The 24,086-nt window shown below is 42.2% G+C and overlaps 1 protein-coding gene and 1 long non-coding RNA gene across 4 annotated transcripts in view; one reads left to right on the forward strand and one right to left on the reverse strand.

Annotated features, from left to right (window-relative positions):
* Positions 1–24,086, forward strand: part of LOC311525493 — a 104,038-nt gene that overhangs the window by 21,265 nt on the left and 58,687 nt on the right. The gene's annotated exons all lie outside the window — the stretch shown is intronic.
* SHROOM1 (shroom family member 1) overlaps positions 6,542–24,086 on the reverse strand; it is a 78,146-nt gene continuing 60,601 nt past the window's right edge. For both annotated transcript variants that reach the window (XM_084637669.1, XM_084637668.1), the window contains 6 exons: positions 22,938–23,008; positions 18,230–18,913; positions 14,769–15,386; positions 14,107–14,260; positions 12,289–12,561; positions 6,542–10,334 (listed from right to left, as the gene is read on the reverse strand). In XM_084637669.1, coding sequence (XP_084493795.1) covers positions 10,080–10,334; positions 12,289–12,561; positions 14,107–14,260; positions 14,769–15,386; positions 18,230–18,913; positions 22,938–23,008 — 2,055 coding nt within the window. In that variant the 3' untranslated portion in view covers positions 6,542–10,079. The remainder of the gene's footprint in view (positions 10,335–12,288; positions 12,562–14,106; positions 14,261–14,768; positions 15,387–18,229; positions 18,914–22,937; positions 23,009–24,086) is intronic.

The following is a 24,086-nucleotide window of genomic DNA, read 5'->3' on the forward strand; positions in this document are numbered from 1 at the left end:
CTATCCTTCCACTCTAATTCTGAAAGGTGTTGAGCATTTCCTGAGATTTACCTTCCATTGACCTGAGGGCACACAGGTCTGAGCCACAGAAAACTGATCATATGAGAAAGTAACGGTCTTTTGCTCACAGGATGATGACTTGTTAGTTAACACCTTCTGTCTGCCTTTGTAGGCAGCTCTGAACTCCTCTAGCAATAATCTTCCTTTCTGGATTTTGCTCTTTTTATGAGAAGATTTACTTGTTGCATAGAAAAGCTTACCAGCAGCTTCACTAGGGTCTTTAGAAGCGACTTTACCCCACTGGAATTCATTTAAAGAGGTTTTTCATCATACTCTCCTCATCCTGTTTAATTTGGCGCCCGCAGTATCCTTCCTTCTGCTAGCTGACTTCAGAGACAGCCATATCTAAGAGCTAGTTATCAAGCTTTACAGATTTAAAGGGCCTGCATCACTAATAATGCTGTTATGGGCACATGTAAGTGAAGTTACTTCATGTCCAAGAGGAAGGCTTTAGCGATACAAATTTGTGTTGTGATCCTTAGTAGATTCCACAAGCCAGACCAGGTCAGATCTGGAACGGGAGCCCTTTGAAGGTGTCAGCCTCTCCCCAGTCAGGATTTTGAGGCATATTGGCAAGAACAGGGGGGAGTTTGCACTGCCATAGTCCACACTGTACTTGTTCTGCTGTCAGAGGACTTGAATCCCCAGGGGTGTTAGCTTGATCCCTTTCAGTTCACTAAGTTCAGCTTTGTAATTATTACTGTGATGAACAAAATGGACTGATTTTAGATTAGAACATTAAGGTGCCCTTGAACCAGACAAATTAGATACCCTCTGTTCATATCAGCATTATGTTAGTAAATCCTTTTCCTGTGAGCAGACAAGAGCTCTGTGTGTGAGCAGGAGAATGTGTACATGTCGTATTAAGGGAATGCTGCACATCAGCTGCTTTCCCTGCCTGGGACAGCTACCCAAAACATGACTGTCTGGAAGGCTCAGCATTCCCTCCCTGCTCCTTTTGTCTCACACCCCTCTTACATTAAGAAAGAAAAGTCTCTGGATTGTCTAAGAACATAGCTGAGGTTGGATCCAATCCAGGAATTTAGTGTGAAGAATCCATTCAGCTTTGCTGTGGTAAATCATGTATTTATGTATTTAAACCATGCCGGCTTTCTCGTTCTTGAGAATAAACAGTCGACAAAAGAGAATCAAAATGTTATGTGACTTGAGCTCAAGGCTGAGCTTGACTGTAGACTCGCGAGAGATACAGGGCCAAGCCCTGAACTTCAGATCCCAGCTCAACCTCCCCAGGAGTTTGGATCAGTGCTTTGATCAGGCTCAGGCCCATAGTGAGGATTGCCTCTTAGGGCCCAACCCTGAGAGGAGCTGAGTGGTCTCAATTTGCATTGACTTCAGTGGAAGATGATAGTGCTCAGCATTCTACAGGAGGTTCTCAGCATTTCAGAGGATTGGGCCCTTGCTTTGTAGCCAGAGCACACTTGTGATCTGTCTGTGTGGCTTGTGTTTGCATTTTGCTCAAGCTGCCTTATGCATCAGGGTGCCACTTCTGAGCATAGTAACAAGTGATCTGCTCTCCTCATGGCTTTTCAGTCCCAGAGTAGCTGGAATACCATGAGGAGACCAGTTTGCATGATATTTTGTCCCATAAATAGTACCCCAAAGAGGGTGCAGGGAGACCCTTTAGAGAAAACACTCACAATTGTTGTAGAGTTACCAAGACATTCGGGTTCCTGTGGAGCTCAAATGAACAATCCTGGAATGTAATGTGCTCGGGGAGCGGGATATGGGATGCTATCATTCTCTCTCTAAATGACAGAGCTATTGCCCTATTTCTTCTTAGTGAAGCAGGTGGTCTCAGCATAGCCACTCCCTCAATATTTACCAGTACAATGGTGATGCAGAAACAGAGCAATATGTGCAAGCTTCCAAGATTATTGCTACATGATGGTTTGTTACGGGTTCCTCACCCCTCCCACATGCTTTGCCTTGGCTAGTTTCTTCCAGTCCCTGCAAGCCCTGGTGTGTGTATCATTAGCTGCCATATACCAGATTCTGCTTAGATAACATAATGATGGGGGGGGGGGTGGACGTGCGTTATAAATACATAGAATAGCAAGGACTCATTTGCCTCCCAAGGACATTGACGCAAAGCATTTGATCACCACTTAACCCCACCACCAGCCCCATCCTTTATATCTCCAGCAAATGAGACTCACCTCCAGAGTGGGAAGGAGCAGCCATCTTGGCCATGGAAGTGGAAGCTGGTGCCATTTTCCACTTCACAGCAGGAGTTGCCATGAGACAGGGAAAGGGTAAGTGATGAACTAGAAGTTGTTCTTGAAGTGGCATCTTCCATGAGGTAGCTTGGGATAGGGAAAAGTCATGACCAGAAAGCTTGTTAGAAAACCCCCTCACGTTAATATTTGTGAAAGAGGAGCCTTGTTATTCTCTAAACCAAGCCTGTACATTCACACAATATTTTAGTACATGGCTTCAGCCACAAGGGGGCTCAGCTTCTGGGGGCTTGTGACGTTTTAGCTGTCTCTGTTATGACAAGTCAGATGCCTTCAGGGGCAAACGGTAATGTTCATTTGTTGCTTCTTGAGTGGTTTTTGGGTTGCCTCTGGTGCTAATCTGAGAGGTTGCATGACTCCAACTGCCTGCTCAGTCTTTCATGTCTAATTCCTGGGCTCCCTTCTGGGCATTGAGGACTAGTTGTGCGATAAGTGGCTCTGCTCTTGGCTTAGAATTAATTTACATTCAGAATGTTGCTATGAGTTCCCAAAGCCAGGGGTATCATTGCACTTAATAATTACTGTAGAACCTCATTAATTCACACTAGTGCCTAGGATTGGGAGACCCATTTCAGATCCTGCAAGGAATTTAAGACTGTTTCAGTCATCTGTCTGTCTAAAGTGGGGCTCCATGCAATGAGGCTTGGCCAAAAGGAGTTCATTGCAGCCTTTGTGCATCCAGGCTTGATTTAGCACCCACTGAAATCAATTGAAAGATTCCTATTTACTTCAGTAGGTGTAAATTCAGCTCCCTAGTGAACACATTGGTTTTTTTTTTTTTTAGAATTGCCATATTTATTTCCATGGCACCAGCATAAGCCTGACTCCTATTGCTAGGCTCGTGCCAATACAGTGATCATTCTATCCTGCAGTGGTCACTAACGCTTCTTGCCCTCCCCCACCAACCTGCTCTCCTAAGGAGAGAAGGCTTTTCCCACCTAACATTATGCCTGCCCTGCCTCCTCCCCTCACATCACTCTCTGCAACCAGTACTTTGTATCCCACTTGCGTTAGCTGTAATTAGTTGCTGCCCACTATGCTAGTACCTATTATGTTTGTTTTATGCAAGTAATGAAACCTTACTAAGGCAAGCTCTCACTACAGGGCACTACTATTAACTCTTTCTTGGGCAGTGGGCTGAAACGACCTCTTTGGGTTTTGTGGGGAAAACCAGGCCTGCAGATTAACCAAGTGAGAGGTAGCAGGCTTCAGCTGGACTTTGATTATTCTGTCACTTTGTGAGTTCTATAGGACTGCATTGGGGATTTGCTGCAGTGCCTCGTTCAGCCCCTCTGGCAGTGAGTGGATTCCTTCTTGACATTTTTCCCTATCTAACTTCCTCTTTGGGTAAGAAGCAGTCCAGCAGGTCTAGTAGTGGTCAGGTGCCAGTGCCCTGCAACTCTGCAAACCAGTAATTTTCCAGTGCTTTGAACAGGGGTTGGAATGAAGATCAGAGGCACTGGGACTTCCTTAATCTACTTGGCAGAGGGAAAGTCACTATCTTTGCTGAAGAGAAAAAAAATGCATGTGAAGCAATCCATAGCCACCACCCAAATTAGAGGTTACAAGTGGAAGGTTAATATATGTGGTGACGCCACTAGGAATGTATGGGGGAGGTATTTATTTGCACTGTACAGAGCTTTAGTTGTGTGCTGGTTTGGGGCAGAACGTCTATTGACTTCAGGGGAAAGGCTTGCACAATCGGGACCATATTCAGCATCTACAGCTTCAGAGAACTGTTGGACTCTGAAGGCAGTAATGCTGGGTCCTTTTATGACCTTGTTTCTTCCTGCTCCCAGCTTTTACCTAAGCAAGCCAGAGTGGAAAAAAAACTGGATGTAGATGGAAACGCTGGAGGGTCACGGTTTTCACAATAAAAGGCTTCCTTACTTAGAGCTAACTGCTACCTTGCAGAGATAATGCTTGTGAACAAATGAGAGGCTGTGGACTGCCATTGGGTCAATGGGTGTGGAGAGGGAGAGAGAAACTTTCCTACCTCTTCTGAAAATGTCTATTTTCAACATTCCCAACCTCCTTCCCCTTTGCTGGTTGTGGGGACTTTTTCTTGACACATACCGGAACTCTCCATACCTTAGAAGAGCAAAGCCCGCGAGACTCAGGGGCATAGCACTATTGGGATGAGGTGGTGTTTGTATTTTTCTTGTCTACTTGAAAGGCAAAGCACGATGAGTGCTAGCAGCTGATTGCTCTTTGTGGGAAGGTTAATAGGCCTTTACACCAATGTTGAAATTATTCAGGGCTGGGCCAAGGAGGTTTTTAAAAAAGACTCTCTAACTCTCAATAAGGTCAGACGAAATGTATATCCCCAGCTGTACCCCTAACTTTAAAGCAGAACACTCCAGCCCACAGTGGGAATTTTAGATGTACAAGGAATGTAGGACTAGTCTCATATGGGCAGCCTGAACTACACCACAGCTATCATGGGGCTTAGGGCACTAATCTAAGAACTGACCTCCACACCTCCTAATGCTCCTCAGAGGCAGTTTCCCCTTTGTCTACTTAAAAGTTGTTTTCATATTTCATCAACACTTGCACTTTTACACTTTCCTGAAACCTAGACAGAGACATGACAGAGGAATTAGGAAAAATAAAAATAGCACATACATGGCACTGTAACTACTTTTTAGACAACAGATTAGTTGTGGTATTTGTTCATTAAGGCCTTGTCATATCAAAAAGTTTGGTAGTTGTAAAGATAGGTCTATCAAGCATTATGTTCAAATACCAAAATATTAAGAGTGAGAATTTGCATAGTACCCAAGCCAACTGCACCTCTGCTGTGAGAGACCAGAAGGATACCCTTTTAATTTCTGCTAGTTTTAAAGCTACATCATTGCCTCAGGATGCCTTGAGAGGGATTGATTGAGCTACTGTTATTTATACCAAGCAAGTTCCCATTTTTAATATCAAGCAGACAGTTTACATCTCATAAACAACTCTCTACAGTTATATTCTTGGACTGGGAAAGGGACTATACGTTTGATTTCCATTCAACAGAGAGATCACCCATGTGGTAGCATTGCCAACTGGCACATGGGGCAGATGCCAGGCATTGTTCTTCACCACTTCCAGTGGTTTAAAACTTTTATTCATTCTAATAAAGTTAAGCTTGAACTACAGTGGTTATCCTGGCAAACATCTCTGTATAAGGAGCAGCAGTTGAAAGAAAAAAAGCATTGCACCTTCAAATCAAACTTTGTGATATGTATTCATACAAACAATTCAATAGATTTAACAAAAATATCCATAATGATCTTTTAGAATTGTCCATTCCTTGAACATTTAATTTGTAGGGTTTTTTTTTTTTTAAAGTCCACTTCTGAAGGGGCACTGTCATGTTAAATCTGTATATAGTAAAAGGTTTCTTTGGGTTATTAATAATACCTTAGATTATTGAGACCAAGGCCCGGATCCTGCAAATATTCATGCATGTGCTTAACTTTGAGCAGTCCCACTGAGTTAATGTACATGATTGTATGCAGAATTGGGGCCTAATTTGCTTATTGCTATTTCTACAGTTTCTTTTGTGTACTTCCTTCATCCTAGACAGTTAAACTGTACTAATGAGTTAATTTCAGTCTCATGTTCTGATTCCAGGGCTATAATACCTGAGTTGCAAACAGTGCAGGAGAAATGTTTCAATCCAAACCCAAAACTGATTTAGTTGGAATTTTAAAATATTTACAATATTTGTATTACTACTTAGGTTTGTTTTTACTGAACGTAAATATGTGGCTTGATTCACCTGACAGTGGGGAGATGGAGATTTTTAAGGTACCTTGAACTTCGTGTTGTTGGTAAATCATGTATTCATTTCGAAATGCTGTTCAGGCGAGGTCATTTAAGCATGAAGGGTCTAGTTTTCCTCACACACTGGCTTCATCCTGGTGGAACTCAACTGACTTATGTGGAGTTACGCCTGATTGTGTGAGAGGAGAATCAGGACCAAAATGCTTTTGAAAATAATCTACAGCTGTTGTATTTTCTGCTATGTCTGTTACATTATCTATTGCACTGAAATACTCTTGTATGAAGACCTTCTGTCTGTCTAGACATGAAGAGCAGCATCAGATAGGAAGGCATTTTCTCATTGATACCTATTCTTCCATTGTATAAAGATGTACATACAATAATATACAAGGATCTCTGTGAATGATGATGAGTGTTTGCTACTGACAGGTAATGAAACAATAATGAAGCAGATGGTTGGAAAGAAATGTGTTATTTCTCTGTCCATAATTCTATATTTCAGCATAACCAACACTCCAAAGCACTAACATGGCTTAATAAATTTTTAAATGCATAGAAATATCATCTGCATTTAATTTACACTAATCCAGTTTTCGGGAAGGGGGAGGAAAGAAACATTTTAAAATACCACAGTTTTGATAAATTGTGCTAAAATATTCAGTTGAAATGCATAACATACTGTACCTTTAAAAAAATCATATAGAGTCTAAAATAACTACTGACTTTCCAAATTCTGCTAATACCAGTACTGAGTTCACTAAAATTAGTCACATGACTAAGGCAGACACAATTTGGACTGGACATAAGACTGGAATAGTATTTTGGGGCCAGATTGTACTACTTGCCGTGTCGCCAGCTTTCACAATTTTATCACAAGTCTCATGCTACTTGGTGGTTTTCTTCAAGTCCCAGCTCTTGGAATCCTGTGCATATGAGAGAATCTGGTTTTATTTTTTTAAAAAAAGGTCTGAGGTTACAGAGAAAAAATTATTGCAGATGAAAGTCTGAAAACGTGGCTTGAGTGTATTCTAATACTAAAGTATGGCAAATTAAAAAAAACAACAACAACCACCAGAATTATTACCTGTTAGAACATAATTTTAAGCCAGTTTCATGACTGGGGAGAGCGTGATGCATTATTTTTGAATGCTTGGGGTTGGCAATATTGCACTTGGCTCCTCGTGCGAAGGAGGCCCTCATGTGGACAGGGCTTTGTGGATTGCAAGGGTCAGGCTAGGATGGGACCCATTCCCAATTCTGCAAGAGATCCATTGCAAAAGTCCATAAAGTCTAAAGCTTTCAGAGTTTTCTGTTAAGCCCCTTCTGTGCTGTGGAACACTCCTTTAGAAGATTGCAGGGGAAGAGCTCCAGGAAGATGGGCAGTAGTAAGCTTTTGTACAGATGGCTCTGGGCTGCAGTGGATTCCCATCAATCCATGTAGGTCATCTGAAGCTGAACCACCTGACTGTTCTGTGGGGGAGGCTCAAAACCCGCCCCAGCTCCCATGTTGGAAGTATGAGTAAAACTCCTCAGGGGTCCTCGCTGAGCTTTCCTTGCCCCTGGCTCTCTCCTGGTTGTGGGTATTTCTGGAAGATGGTGACATCGAGCTCTCTTGACTGTGAAATAAATATTCTGTTGTAAACTTTAAGTTATTTGGTTTCAGCTCACTGCTGTCTGCTTCCTAGGCCAAGCAGTACTGTGCCTTATACGAAATAAATTTAAAAGACAGGCAGCATACTGTACGTGCGTCACAGACTTTCAAGAATTGAACGCAAGGCTTATTATCTCAGCAAAGGCTGTTTGTAGCATCGCAGGGTATTTTTCACTCTGTGTTGTGAAACCTGCATGCAAGCTAAGCTTTAAAAGCGATTCCCTCTGAGAAGACCTGTGCCTTTTCGAGCACAATTTCGTTGGTGTCTGGGCTGTATCGAACCATTTATTGTACAGCTGCATACTAAGTAACCAGACAACCCTCACATTCAGCAAGTTATGTGACAAGGCAAGAACTGAAAAATAATGAGAACATGTCTTTTTTAATTACTCATCTCACTTCAGGATCTGGAGGACTTTTGTTCAAAATGAGCCAAGAGGAACAGATTTTATTACTGATATCAATTCTACAAAATAAAAGATTAACCTTTTCATTACTGCTAACAAAGGCAGGTAGGTGAGGGGCAAGGGGAATCACCTTGCGTGCAGGGCTATCTCACATAATTTGTTCTTAGTATGCCCTTACTGAAGTGCCAACATAGAAGAATGCCACCACACTGCAGCTGATCCCAGAAAAGCAGATAAAGCTGGAGCAAATCAGGAAAGGGGGATGGGTGGAGGGTTTTTGGGGCAGTGTAATATGGAGGATCAGAAATCATGACCTCTAGGAGTGGGAACTTGCTCAGTCTGGTGGCAGAGGGGGTATCTTGTGCTCATGCTTTAGTAACCTCTGCTGGCAGGTATGAGGGTTGGCCAGTCCCAGAGAGCCACCTCCACCTGTGATTGAGTGACGTATTTAATGGTGAGGAGCAGTATGTATAAGTGGAGAGGGAAACCTCAAGGCTCTGAAGGAAAAAAACCCACAATATTTGGTAGGGGGAAATAAAGGATGATAATTAATAGTGAGATTTATTTGCAACACGGTTCTATGAACACTGGCTGTGCATGTATGAAAGTTCCATGGGCATCAACCATGAAAGTTTTCTATGCTGCATCAGACCCAAGGAGCCTTTCTTTCTGATGCAGGGGATAAAACTGTCTCCCTTTCTCAGTATAACAAATGTTGGTGACTTCTGTCACTTGTGAAAACATCAAGACCTGCCTTCCCCTCTTGCCCAGATCAGGAAGAAGTTCCAGTTAGATTCGTGAACTTTGATGTTCAGGGAACCTACAGCTGATACACCTAGTGATGAAGGAGTATCTATCTAGTGGTAAAGGAGTATTAAATGAAACAATTTCAATACAGTAATATCACTTGAAAGACCTTCAATACACATTATTTTAAAAGGACATTGTCAAGTAACTTTCCCCGCCTTTTAAAGTCTTTTTTTTTGTACTCATGGTTTACAAAAACTCTTTGAAATTCAACCAGTTTGTATCACAGCACAGTGGTTTTTCATGGCAGGGTCCATAATAAGTGCTGGGTGATTGGCACTAAGTGAAGAAAAACAAACAAACAGTGTAGCAATAATTTGAAAAACAGTCACCTAGGAAGCACTGTGTGGAGTCTGCAGATAGCGAGGGTAGGTGCCATTTTTGGATTTACCATTTTTGAGAGCATCACTTTATGTCAACTTCACCACTAAATACTTCTCTGTGGCCTGCGGGAACCCATGCCCACAGCTCTTCTTGCAGTCCTCGTGAGTTTTCTGTTGAACATCCCACCCAGACTCAGATGAAATAGCCATTACATTCTACAGCTGCAGAGTCACAAAAGGCCGGGGGACTTACTGCTGATTAAAAGAGTTCAGTATTATTCCCGTGACAATATGTTCCATTATTACATGTCACTTGAAGGTATTAACTGGGGACGCTATCATTAAATTGTCAGAGGAGTTTCACTAAGTGGCCCATGGCATTGTGCTTTGGAGTTGTTTATCCTCTCTCTTTAATTCACAATTCAAAAACCCACATAATTTCTTATTTTGAATATTCAACCCACCCACAAAGAGGAAATATTTTTATGAGTCTTTTATTGAGATGATGTCAGTGTGGAAACGGGCAGATGACAGGGAGAAGGAAAAATGTCAAATTAATAAGGGTGACAAGTCTCATCAATCTGCTACATACTGTAAGATTTTGTCATTCAGCTCATCCAAAGAGGAAAAACCCTTCCAACATGTCCCTAGACCATCTAAGGACTTATCAACACTATGACACTAATAGGAATTCATCAAACTGATCCATGTTCATGTCTTAGCAGCAATGCAGTGAATATGTACGAAGTTCCAACACAATGCCCGAATCCTCCATTCCTGGAAGTGGATGGCCTGTTGATGTGGCTCAGAGAAGGATGCTCTTCTCTAGGCTCTCCAGCTGCTCCTCGAGAAATTTAATCTGCTCCTCAAGGTCTTTCTGCTCTATCAGTAAAGAGGTCTTCACTTGAACAAAGTGTTTGTATTCCTGGAGTTGCTGGTCAGTCAGGTATTTGGAAAGGATACCAGAAACCACTCTTTCCCTGCGATCCAGGTTTTCTTTCAAATCTTTTGCATCTTCCCGCTGTCTAGACAGGAGGTTGTGCCGTTCATGTAATGATTGCTAGTAGGGAAAAAGCAAAAGCAGCATACACCATGAAAATCAATAATTTCTGACAGACTCTAGATCTTCATTCTGGAGCCAAAGTGTATTAAATTTAATTACTTCCCCTTGTGGCTTTAGATTCTGGATGGCTTCTCCTAGACTGCATTACTGTCCCTTATGGCTTGCATGGTAAAGGTGCCTGGCAAATCCCATCAAGATTCACTTTTTATGTTGCCCACAGGAAGCAAGTCAAAGGTAGTAATAATATATTTAAAATCCTAATTATCTCTGTGTGTCAGGTCTACCCTGCATCTGTCTTGTGTAGACTGTAAAACCTTTAGGGCACAAAGTGTTTGTATTTGTGGCCTGAACAGAGCCAAATATAGTGTCAGTGCATAACAAATTATTATTGGTAATAATAAACTATATAAAAGAATAAACTATAACTATTAATGTACCTGGAAGAGAGTAACCTGCTAAACAAGAGTAGCTACTAAGCGAGGATGGCTTTTAAAACAGTATATATTAATTTGTTTAAGCCTGGCCTACATTAGGGAATTTTAACATTTCCGCCATTGCGAACACTAGTTCAGCTGGACTGGTTTTAGTAAGATTAGCAATGTGGGACGTTTTCAGTACCATATCAATTAAACCTGCTCAGAACAAGTCTAATCAACTCCATGCTAAACAGGACTGTTTGTGCCTGAGAGGCGCGGGCTCCCAATGTTGTTAAAGCTTGTGCAGTTGAACGATTGGAGATTTTTGTAAAAATTGTAGACAAGGCTTTAGAGCACTTTATCCAAAGTCCTGAGTAAAGTACCCTAACTAATGTGAAGAGCTCTCAGTGCAGCTGGTTTAGGGGAACTACCCCACTAGAAATTAACTGTTCGCTGGGAACATCTATAACCAGTTCAGCTTAAATGTGCTTTGACTGAAGAGTAGAGGCCAGGCGTCACCTTGTTTTAAGCTGTATTAGCCAAAACCAATTTAAAATATTGTCTAAAACCACTTTTGCTTCCGTGAGCTCAACTCCAGGGCAGACATATTCTGAATCTCCAGGGGGCATCACATGATAAGATTCTGGTGGTGAATTTCTGAATTTGGATTGATTGTATGCATTTGATAATGTAAAGAAAAATGACCCACAAGAATTCAAAGCTCTGCAGAAAAGGAGCAGCGCTGCTCATGGGGGTAAGATCACAGAAGGAACTCTGTGCTCGACTTGTTCCTCATTTGGGAATCCGCCACGTAGGTAGTATTGTGGAAAGGGGCACGCCTTATTTAACAAGGACAGCAGAAAAAAGTATCTCTTAGGACATAATGGCTTTGTCTACGCTATGGAAAATAAAAAGCAGTGTTTCTAACTCAAGTTAGCTAACTTAAGTTAAATTCCTATTGAAGACAAGGCAATTTGTGGTGTTCACATGAGTTAGCAGGTTGAGTTAAAGACTTTGGGGGATTTCACCTCCAGTTCGGAACATACTTTTTTCCCCCTAGTGAAGACAAGGCCATTGTGTTAAATAGGATTTCCAAACTCAGAAGAAATGATCCTCAGTGGAAAACATCTGGAATACAGGATTTTGTTCTACACCAACAGGAGACGTTTAAGTGGCTTCCCAGATCCCCAATCCCATATACTGACAGTTTCAAAAGCCACAACTATAGTTCAGCATCTACACAGTGCTTACCTGTTCCCATCACCACCTTGCACTCCTGCTTTAGGTAGGAGCCTAACTTTTCCTCCACTGAGCAATTATCGTTTGTGAGGCTCACTCTTTCTCTGCCATGGAAATACGCCAAGCCAATTATTAACTACTACTGGCAAAGCCAGCCATGGTTCAGATCTGCATCTAATTTTATCCAGAACTCTATAGAGTTCTGAGACAGAGAAATAGATCCAGTGAAGATCTATCTTGAAAGATAAGTGTGAAAGAAATAAAGAGGCTAAATCTCCAATCCTTTTGTGACTCACCTTCTCCTCAGCATCTGTATTCTCATTGATTTTCCTCATGGCATTTTGGACTCGAGCGAGGCGGCTGGACAAACAGAGCAGCAGGCTCACTACCTTTTCCAGATCACCAATGAACATCAGGTAGCGCTCATACTCATTGGGCTTGCAGACATCTTGTACCATTGCCTCTAGCTCTTTGCCACGCAGAGCATACTCCTTGGTTTCGGATAGGACAAGTTCCCTTTCTTCCCAGAGGGTCTGCAGTTTGGATTGGATGCTAGAAATAAGTTCCTTCTGCAGGGGAAATAAAAAAAAAATTGGAAACTTTGTTACTAACTCCCAGAATCCAAACTGCTTACAGACACTGGCTTTTTCCACAGATTGTCTCCTCCAGATTTTAAACTTTTTTTTTTTAAATACTTTCAAGCCTGTACAAAAGACAGTTACAAACAAGTTCCAATGACTTTATAAACTATATTATTATTTTCACCCCCAAGAGTGAAAGTCTGGTAGTTGCCTCAATAAAGCCAAAGAGTTTGCATAACATACCTGGCAAGGGTAATTAAGGCCTGGTCTACACGGGGCGGGGGGGGGGGGGGCTAGTTAAGTCTGTCTAAGTTACACAATTTCAGCTACGAAAATAGTGTAGCTGAAGTTGTACTTAGAGCTACTTCACTGCAGTAGATCGACAACTGATGCTCCCCCATCGACTCCACCTGCGCCTTTCACCCTCGTGGAGTACCGGAGTTGACGGGAGAGCGCTCGGCGGTCGAATTATCGCGTCTTCACTAGATGCGATAAATCGACCCTCACTGGATCGATTGCTCCGGAGGTAAGTGTAGACATGCCCTTACAGGCAAAAAAGGGAAGGAGGATAAGGGTTATAGTATTAAGAGCATATAATTACTCAGTAAGACATGGACACAGTGTGATGGTTCCATTAAAAGCTAATTCAACTCACTTCCTGTAGTCCATATAACAGGACTGAATTCTATGGGGGGATTTGAATGAGGCAAGGGAGGTAGGTTGGTGAACAGATTTGGGGAGGGTGTACCATCCACAGTGGGCAGCATGAAAGAAGGCTCAGAGATGAGTGGGAGAAGGATCACACCAACTTTCACTGAAATGCAGCCAACTCTGACAGAGAAGGGAGCATCCGCTAAACAGTGCGTAGGGAAGAATACCACATCCACTGTAGGAAGAATTTTAAGTAGGCAGATTATAATTAATTTGGCCATATTTCTACAACTAACAAGCTTAATTCTTTTGAAGAGTGATATGGGTTATTTTTAAAGAAGCACAGTATTTCTGCTTTAGGAATCATAGTCTCTTATCTTTTTTTTCTCTGCACATGTGAAAGCCAATAGACAGATGCTATCAACAGAAACTGCTGCTATCAACAGAAACTGCTGCCAGTCCCCTAAATGTAAAGATCATCTTTCACTTAGATTGCCAGATGTAATCAATTTAGGGTTCAGATCTGGTCTCAAATACTGTACAATTTTGAATCAGCTAGTGTACAGAAGCTAGTTTTGCAAGGAAGCGTTCAGCTCAGAGTCTATCCCTGATCACTCTCACAGTGGATGTCTTTGGCAGATGAATAAAACAGGACAGAATTTATCAGTTACAGTCAATATACCAAATTCATCATGACTTTAAATGGAGTTATAATAAAGATGAATTTGGCCCAGAAAGTCTCAATGCACTTTGAAGTACTGATATGGTGTTAAAGTATGTTGATAAAAGTGCTTTCTCTAACAGTACACGTACCAAATGTATGACAATATCTTAGTTACTGTAAGGAGACCCACACAGTCCTTTTCACATTCATATACCTACTTTCTTGGAAGTGATGTCATCAAGGTCATTTGAGCCATCTCTGTTCTTAATTAGGATTTGGTTCATGTTAGAATTGGGATCTTCTGTACTCGGACCTGCACTGTGTTCAGTTTCAGAACATGGTTCTGTTGGACCATCAATACTTTTCCTGCTCCTGAAGCGGAAAATAAATACGTTAACAAATGTTTAGAGCCTAGTTCATGAACAATGTGGTTCCTATTCACATGTGTTTCTAGATTATCCAGAATCATTTTCCCCCCCCACTCAGGGATATTCTAACCTTTGAAAATATCTGGAGCATAAGATTTCTGACAGCCAAGAATTATCATGTTCCCTTCTAATAACTCCAGAACTACTTTGGGAATCTCTCATGAAAACATTTCCAGTCTGGCACATTGCATGTGATACAAAAAAGAAATCCATCCAGGGCACTAGCATAGCTATTCAGGGCCCTATTTCCCAGTCAGAATTCTACCTCTCTTTCTTATGTACAGCTATGACTATTTCCTTAGACCTTCCTTGGTGTGACAACCAGAAGATGGGCCACAGAATTTGTTGCTCATTTAAAAAAACAGAATCCCCAGGTATTCTGATGCTCCAGTGAACGAAGGAGACAAATATACATTGAGACAGAAAGGAATATGTAATCTCAAACTACTTACTCATTTTCCAGGACAGGCTGCACCTCTTCTCTCATCCTAGCTCCCTTATTTCTGTGTGATCTGTCAGACATTGAAATATTAACAGGAAAAAGGCCCTCCAGGAGGTCTAGAGCAGTTTTTCTAGTAGGATGAGGGATAAGGATATCAGCCAGAGAATTGTCTGTGGCAATTATCTCCATAGCAAGTTCTTCATATCTCTGGTCTTCAGGGGATTTCAGTCTCCTTTTAGGAAAGTCTGTCTCCTTTTCTGGCAGGACACAATTCTGGCTGTTGTACGCTGCTTTTTCATTTAAGGCTGAACTACTGATTTGATCTCCTTGCTCGGACTGAGCTGATGATGCTGTGTGGCAATTTATTTTTTCCTGGGAAAGTGCAATATCATTTGACTCTAATTGCTGCCGTGGGGTTCCCTTTGAAGCCTTGCCAGCCAGAGATTTTACACTGCATTCTTTTTCCACCTGAGTCTCTTCATTGTCTCCTCTTCTAGGGAACAGGATAGGGATTTCAGGAGTTAGTTCCTTGACATCTGGACAACATGAATTCACAACTGTACTACTGTCTTTATTCTCCTCATGCCGACCTCCAAGACTGGATTCCTCTTTCTCAGGAATCTGGTATCTACAGGAAAGAAGAAAGAAGTTGCATTCACTGTGGACGTTCACTGCTCCACCAGAAGTTCTGGCAGATCAGGGCATAGATATTTTCATGTCTACCTTTTTCAAAGTCTCAGAGCTTCTGAATCTGTGATAAGTGTTCACTGTGCTTGCGGGCCACAGGGCAGGGCCAATGCTAGATATGTGCTAATTGTACAGGCCCTCACATTTCTGGGGTCCTCAGTTAATATGCAGTCTCCCATTTCCAGCTCCATCCCTTCGCATTACGCCTCCTTTGAAAATATTTAAAAACCCCGTTGTACACTGACTCCTTGAGATGAAAGCATAATACACAAGGAAGCAGAGCCATTGCGGCACTGCTTGCTATCATATTGTGCCAGATGCCACAGGAGAACAGACAAAATACCAGGAATGTGGTTTAAGGGCACAACTTTATTGAGTAACACATCTGGGAACCAGCTGCAATAACTTGTCCAGTGCAGGTCATCTTTTCTTTGTACCACCTGGTGGAAGGCTGCTGTCAGCCCCCACAACTCCTTTAACCTTGTCCCAGCACTATTACTGGCAGCCCATTGCCCTCCCCTAATATGAGGGTAAAGGAGGTGGAGAAGAAGGGGTTGTCTCCTCCCTGAACAGACGTTAGGAGCCCAACGCCATTCCCCACCTTCCTCCTAGTTAGGAGCTCAACTAGGGTGTACATTCCCATCGGGTACATTGATGATGCATTTAATGGAGTATGGTTTTTCCTGCAGAGCACCTTCTTGCTGTGTTCCCACTGAAAGCCGTTAGCTAGAAATTTGGTCCATTCACAATAGTTTCACGGGCATGTGTAAAACACCCCCAATTTTACTAATGTCTTTGTGAAATCTGAAAGCTTTGGAAAACTGTATATTTAAATATCTGAGAGCTGCAGTTCAGCTGAGTGCCCAGCTCCACAGGCTTGGAGCTAAATTCCTGCTGATCTCTTAGGTGCTGCAGTGCTGTTGCTTTGCTCAGCTCCTAAATGCCACAGGAACTGACTGACAAGGGAGATCTGCTTCTGTAATTGAGGACTGGCGCTTCAAACAGTGCAGCCTCAAGAGGCATAACTGAACTATCCAGAGATTTGATTCACCAGAGTTCAGAAAATCAGGATTAGACTTTGCCCCCTGTAGTGAAGGGAAGTATTGCTGCCCCCCAAGTATTTTCTTCAGAACAGTTTTTGTGACCCAGCTACAATATTGTGAATGGAAGAAACTTTACTGTGTACCTTCTATTTATTTCTGCAGCAAGTGCCCTCTAACCCAGAAAGTATCACCTGAGTTTAGGTAGCCACTCCCTCAATCTGTTCTTCATAAACAACACTCATTTTCTAATTCTAACCCTTTATTAAAAGAGAGGTATAACAGCTGACCGGTTAATATTTTTCTCTTTTTAAATGGGCTGAATGCAGATATGGAAGCAGAAGGCAATAGGCAAAGGGGAAATTGTTCAGTGTAGCTGAGCATGCTGGCCCTTTAAACCTGAAAGGGGCAAGAAAACCCTGTTCCAGAAACAATTAAACTAAGGCTCAGGAAATGGTCAAAGCAGTAATGGGGAATTAGTAGTTGGATGAGAGGAAAAACCCAGGACGCTGTCCCTTTAAGGGCCTGGGACCAGGAGCCCTGAAGTGTAGTGTGGGACAGGTCTCCCCTCTCTCCCAGCCAACTAGGAGGAGCTCTCTGAAAGCAGGCAGTATATATGCTGCCTTCTCTCTGAGAACAGGGGAGATGCTGACAGAAGAAGGAAGCCAGGGCCAGAAGGCTGTGCTCCTGCTGGGAAGGTCCAAGAGTGAGGGCTTCATGAGGAGCAGAGTGGGATATAATAGGAAAAGAGCTCTGTGTGGTAGAAGGGCCAGAGCTGAGTATAAACATTTGGGTTGGGGAGATGGTCTTAATTTTGAGGATTATTTTGAACTCTTTCTATTATATACCAAAACTTCAGACTTGGAGGGAGGAGGGTGTTAGCCACAAAAAAGACTGTGTGGGAGTCTTAAGGGGACTGAAGAGGGAAACCAGAGGTAAGCCGCAGTGGAGCCTGGGCTGGCCGCGAGGAGGCGATCAGGAGGCAACAATCCTGGTACATGCAGCTGTTGAGGTTTTGTGGGTTGTTGCTGCGTATGGGGGTGGGGAGGTAACACTTGTTTTGTAGATAAAAGCGAAACATTTATTTAATCCATTCAGTCAGTAGTCTTAGGAGTCGAGGCTTCTCCTTTTGTGCTGGTTTCCTCCTAAAGTTTTGGGCTTTGATGTAGCACTTAAAACAGAAGCTTTGATGGCAGAGGCTACTGACTATAGGGAATAAATAATTGTAGTCATACTGCATTTGCTATATAGAATAACCACAGCCATCTTTTTAAAGTACCTTTAAATCTAGATTTTGTAACAATTTAGGTGCACGGATGAACATACAAAACATTTGTAGTTTCTGCAGCCAGTTTGCATGTGCAATTACTGTTTGTTTTGTGTATGCATGTTATTGCATGTCCAAGTGATCATGATGTTTGCACATGCAATTACCAAATTCATGGTTGCATTAATGCACAAATTAGTTAGCACATAAATGGCCAAACTATGTGGATCTCTGGCCATTCAAATTTCTTAATGAGTTTATTATATACAATGGCTTTTTCACAGACACTATTTTTAACTCTATCTAAAAATCTGTGATAGCTGAATGGGGTCTTATGAAGAGGGAGCACGGAGGAAGGCTGTAGAGATAGGCATAGAGATATGGCTGCCTGTCCTTTCTGCTTGGTATGGTTTTGTACTGTGATTATTTTGAAGATCACATGTCAACAGAGCAATAATTTAGAAATAGAAAGGTTACCTGGCTTTTTGTTCTGCTTTACTTTGCTTTCCCTCCAAGGCAACTTGCAAAGACAATACAGTCAGGAGAGATTCTGGAATGTCTGTCCTTGAAACTAAAGTATCACTTTGTCCATAGAGACAGGAAGGCTTTGATGTTATTTCTAAGCCATTGGTGACGGAGTCATTAAAGAAAACATTGTCCTCTTCCACAGAAGACAGGGCCAGTGGAGAATGAAGAGGAGACTCTGAATGTAATAGTGGAGATTGCAATGTGCCCAGGGAGGATACACACCATGGGGATAGATTTTCAATACTTAAGGAAATGCCATAGGGCTTTGTTGTGCTAGGAAGCCTTCCAAGTGTTTGGACCATTGTATCTGATCTCTTGAGCCCCGCAACGTCTTTAGTATTTGTTTGTCTGGGCAGATTTCCTGATACAGACTTGGTGCTGTGCAGATCACTTTGATGGTTTGCAGCTGAGCTGTTTTTACCACGTTCAAGTCCAGGCACTGGCAAGATGTGCAGGCTTTTCATGTGATGAAGCTGATCTGTGCTTTGGCTCAACAATGAAAGTCTTACAGTTTCTGAAATTCCAATTTCTTCCATAGACTTTCCCCTTCCTCTGGCTGTACAGACTCGCTGTTTTTCATCTCTAATACAGTCTTTTTCCTCCAGCAAGTCAACTTCATTCTTTGATGGAAAGCTAAAGTTTCAAATCATATTTCACATTAGTTAATTACTAACGCCACCCTTTGGAGGCATTTTATTTATTATATGGAACTATTTAATGCAGGTAAAATACAAACCTCACAAGACCTTGAGCCAGCATTTGTAGTCTAGGCCCACCAATGATACTCAATTGCTGGAAAAATCATTTTGTCAATCAGGGTTGAAGAGTGTGCCAGCCCGACGTTGTATTGTAAAGTTTGAGTCATGGCATTGTATCAGTGTGATGCTGTTGTGTTATGACTCGGCATGATCTCATAGTGAGACAGCATCATGACAGGATGGCACAATTACTTCATCCCTTTCTTCCACCACCTAAGGGTGTGTTTACATGGAGATGCAGCACACAGCAAGATGGGGTGTAAATTTACAGCTGTGTGGACCCTGCTGACGCACACGGAAAATTCCACTGTGCACTTTGATGCACTCTATGTAGCGTGCAGCAGGTGCGTGCATTCTATTTTCACAGCCTGGGTTGCTGTGCCCTAAGGCTCTGTGGAGACAAGGCCTAAGAACAGCACTGTAGACATGTCAGAGACTCCTTGGGCCTGAGTGAGAGACCTGGACTGCAGGGTAAATGCAGCAACTGTAGTTATTACGAGAAGAAAGTGGTAGGTAATGGGTAATAATGGGGGAAAAAAACAACTTCAAATGGGATTATAAAATAGAAATGTTGCCAGAAGCTGGGTAACTTCTGGATAAATGCCTTGAAGTTAGCCAGTTCCTGTCTGGAGGGAATGAGATCCTTCTTGTCAGCAGGGTCAGTATTACATTAACACAGTACGCACATTGGGACAACCGGAACTCTCCAACAAGCAGGAAAGGCACACGTGTGAGGCCTGCAAGATAATCTGCTCTCATCTTTCGGAGCAAGTAATATCCAAACATAGTAAATCTGCACCAGTTTCACTGACAGGTTTGGATTTGCCACCAAGGTTCAGCGGAACACAGCTACAGTATTATATGGCACAGTGGCAGAACTTGGTGGGTTGGGAGGTAGAGGGAGATATTATTGTACAGTAGGAGGCTATGGTTTCCTCTATAAATGTAGTACAATGAAACCTGAACTTAGTCACCTGAATTAATAGCCAGCAAAATCAGTCCCTACAGGATTTCCCTCCTCTCCCATATTCACTTGCCCTGTATTAAGAGTTTCTGACCACACATAGACTCACCCACACTTCCAGTTGCATCAAAAATAATCTGCTGAAGTGAAGCTGCTCCACCGGAATCAGGAATCTCAGACAGACCACTGAAGTCCTGCTGAGACAGGCTACCCTGTATCAAGCAGCCCCACTACACAGAATGGCCAAAACAATGGGAGTCCTAATGGTGGGTATTAACAAGCAGTTTTTGGTGTCATTTTTTTGGTTGAAGCAAGACTTGATTGTTCCTCTACCAATTCTTCTAGGCAAGCGATATTGGATTAAAGTACTAGGAGCTTTTCTATGTAAATATTTATTAAAAATGTATATAAACTCCATGCTTTAAGCATTCTGACAGGATCTCTGTGTTGTTCTTCTGTGGACAGGTCTGGCCTACCCTTTAGGTGCTGTTTTTGGCAGAGATCAGATGGTGGAGCTATGCACTCAAGTGAGGAAAAGAGGGGAAGCTATGGTGGTTTGCAATATGGAGTCTTTTACTGTAAAGAGCTTCCAGCCCTTTTCATGCATATTTTGTGTACATTTTACACCTTTTTTGTTCCACAAAAAGGCAAAAATTATTTTGAAGGCTACCTAAAAGGAAAGAAAATGATTTGGGGAATAAATAACCCTATTCTAAGGATGTGGGATTGTAGGATCACTGAGAAGAACCAGAGAAGTGCTGAGCACCTGTGACTCCCACTAAAGCTCCACACCTCTCAGGAGCAGGCCCTGAAGTGATCTCTCGTCAGGTAAAAGCCTTTAGACGGGAGATGCATCTCTGTGGTGCAGTGGCTGTATTATGCCTGGCTAACATCACGTGGAGGTTGGAAGCGACTCAGCATTTCAGAGCAGGCTGCCAGGCAATATTGCCTTTTCTGCGCTGCTACAGCAGTCCCTGGTGGCAAAAGCACAGAGTTGCTGCCTTTAACCAACATTTCTCAAAAAGAAACTCCCGTCCCTCCCTTTTGGATCTTCGTAGCTGGGAAATAAGATATCATTATTTCAGCCATCGCCACGTAGGCAGCACAAAGGCTAAATAGAAGAAGGGTAAATAAAAGAAGCAGAGTAAAGACAGCTGTATTGCAGTCTATTTCCCTATAGCCAGATGCATAATAAAGGACTAAATCCAGTGGCACTTACTTTGTTTTCACTCAGTTTTTACTCAGATAAAACTCCCCATAACAAGGTAAGGACAGACTGAAAACTGGATGAGGACATCGGGCTTAACCTAATAATAACAACAACAACTTGGCATGTGTATAGCACTTTTCATCTCTAAAGTGTTGTACAAATATTAATTAACTGATCCCCACAGCACCCCTGTGATACAGGGAGGGATTGTGATCCCTCACAACCTTCACTAAAAAAACCTCAGACTGAGGGGTAGCTTGGAATGGAGGGAAAAGCACAGAGCTGGGGGATCAAACTCCAGATTTCTCTGCCACTGACTCCTTTTGAGGCATTGGTTAAGTCGAATCACCTCTGTGCTTTGGTCTCCCCACTTATAAAATAGAGAGAACACCTCTCCTGTACCTCAGAGGTGTTGTGAGGAATAGCTAATATAAGGTAAGTGCTTAGAAAATAAGCAGTGCTTTTAATGTCTGAAATCCTTTTGTCTCTGAACTAAGCATGATTTCCTCCATGATCTTTTTTAAAAGATTAAAATCTCTAAATAGTATTTTGTACATTTGGGGCCCAAGAAGTGCTGAGGGCCTACAACCCCACCGGCTTCAAATGGGAGTTGCAGATACTCCACACCTCGCAGGACCAGACTCTACATTTACAAGTTTCTGAGGTAGATTTTCCCTGACTTTGGCAATTATTAAGGCCATGATGATACTATCCATTTCTTTTGGGAACATCCACCCTAAAATGACAGCGCTTCCTTGCTGAAAATGCAACACTGCATTTTATTAGCATGGAAGAGCCTCCTTCATTGATGTGTCAGGTTTCAACTGAAACGCTGTGAATTATATGATACCAGTGTCAGTCTGAGGGGCTACGGAAGTTCATGGATTCATATATCAGACCACTTCACAGGTGCCTGAATTACCACTTAATGAAAAGTCTCTCTACTTAGGCCCTGTCCACACAAAGACAGAAGCCATGCTAGAAATAGCTGTATCTAAACATGGCTGATGGGAGCAGGGTTTTACCAGCACTCGTCTAACAGAGTGGCTGTGTCTACATTCAGGACTTTCACAAATTCTCCCACTGTTGCTTTAGCACTGGTGCCTCTCTGACTGTAAATAGCAGGAGGAGCATCCGACCCTGCTCTGAGCTACACTCGCACTCTGAACAGTTGTTAGCACTAGTGGAGTTGAACTGGTTCTACAGAATAGAGGTGAGAGGTGTCCACAAACAAAAACCTCATTGTAGGCCAGGGCCATGTGACCAGTTTTTTTTTAAATTCTGTTTTACGCCTGAGAACTAAACTAGAATTCTGTAACAAGGCCATAAGAGAGACAACAGATTAAACACGTTTGTTAGTAGCCATGTGGGTATTTGGGTGGGGATTAGACTGAAGCATGGTTTAATAACACCTTTCTAATCCTTGTGCATGCTTGTCAGGGAAACCGTTCTAGAACCCTTCTAGCAAGAACTGTGTTTAAACACTGTTGTTGCTAGCTAACACATGTTTATTTCCAACATTGGCAGGACCTGTACTTCCAAAAAAACTAGGAAACAACAGACTTCAGTTAGGAATCAATCACATTATAGAGCATCAAAATTAACATCACATTAAATTTACTGTATTGCAAAGAAACATAGTGAATGTAGCTGGTCACTAGTGTTTGAAAAAATTTCTAAATCAATGTTCATCTGGGGAGGGTAGAGTAGTTCTCACAACTTTACCTGGGGATGCTGGGATAGTTTTCACAACCTTGAATTGATGATGCCGGAAAAGTTGTACATCTATGAAGGTCCTGAAAACGCAGAAGACTTAACTTGAGCAGCATTGTAAATTCTTATTGCTTTTGTGTACTCAGCACCTCCCCAAGCCTACTAAGGTGGAAACTCAACAGTAGCTTAGATAGCAGTTTACTAAGCATTTTAAGTGTTTTGTTTCCTTTCAGTCATGTAATTCCCATCATTCTCTCCCAAGTTAGCATCAGGTTTTTTTCCCCTTTAGAAAAATATATGTTTGTTAGGATTCCTAGATTTACAAACAAAATTGGGATATTACCAGCACTTCTCCATGACAGGAGAAGTATCAAGGAAGGTACATTTTACATGCCTAAGTAGAGAAATTTTACACAGTGCTCAACCCTGCCCCACAATCTAATGAAGCCCAGACAGTCAATAATCTGTTTCATGGTTGTTGAATCATAGAATCTTTTGGATTGGAAGGGACTTCTAGTGAGTTGTCCAGCTCATCCCAGTGTATAATAGTGGTTATTACTTGCACTTGGATACTACAGTGAGTGGTATCCTACAGATACATCATAATCAAATTGATTCCATTATCCTTCAACTATCCAAAATTGATGGGTTTTTCCAGGCTCTGAGGCAGTCAGTTAGGCACACACTAGACTGATTATCTGTAGGTTCTTCGCAACTGTGTATCAATCCCCTCTGCTTATCGGAGAATCTAGTCTATCCTCCAACCCAGAGGTAACCCACCCATTCATGGCCTTCATAGGTATTGTTCTGGGTTACTCTTCACAAGGCTAAGCTCAAACATGCTCACAGTTTGAAAAATTCAAAGCTACAGCCATGGGAACATGAGGTTGAATGATCAAATAGACGGCTAATCTTCACCTGTCATGCTGATAGACAATACAGGAACAAAATATTGACTCTACCTTTGCTTGTCTACAGTTCTGAAAATAGGCATCTTTGGTGGCAGTTTCTTATCTCAGTGGCAGTTCCATTAGCTAGAAGACGCTAATGGCGGGGGAAAAGGCTCTCTCTTCTCTTTCCCCTTTGCCTCTGTTTACTTTCCTTATCTGTCTTTTCCAGAAATATTGACATATATATTGTCCTCCAAATTCTGGCACTGAA

Source organism: Lepidochelys olivacea, assembly GCF_965140295.1.
Source record: "Lepidochelys olivacea isolate rLepOli2 genome assembly, chromosome: 8".
Taxonomy (NCBI): domain Eukaryota; kingdom Metazoa; phylum Chordata; order Testudines; family Cheloniidae; genus Lepidochelys; species Lepidochelys olivacea.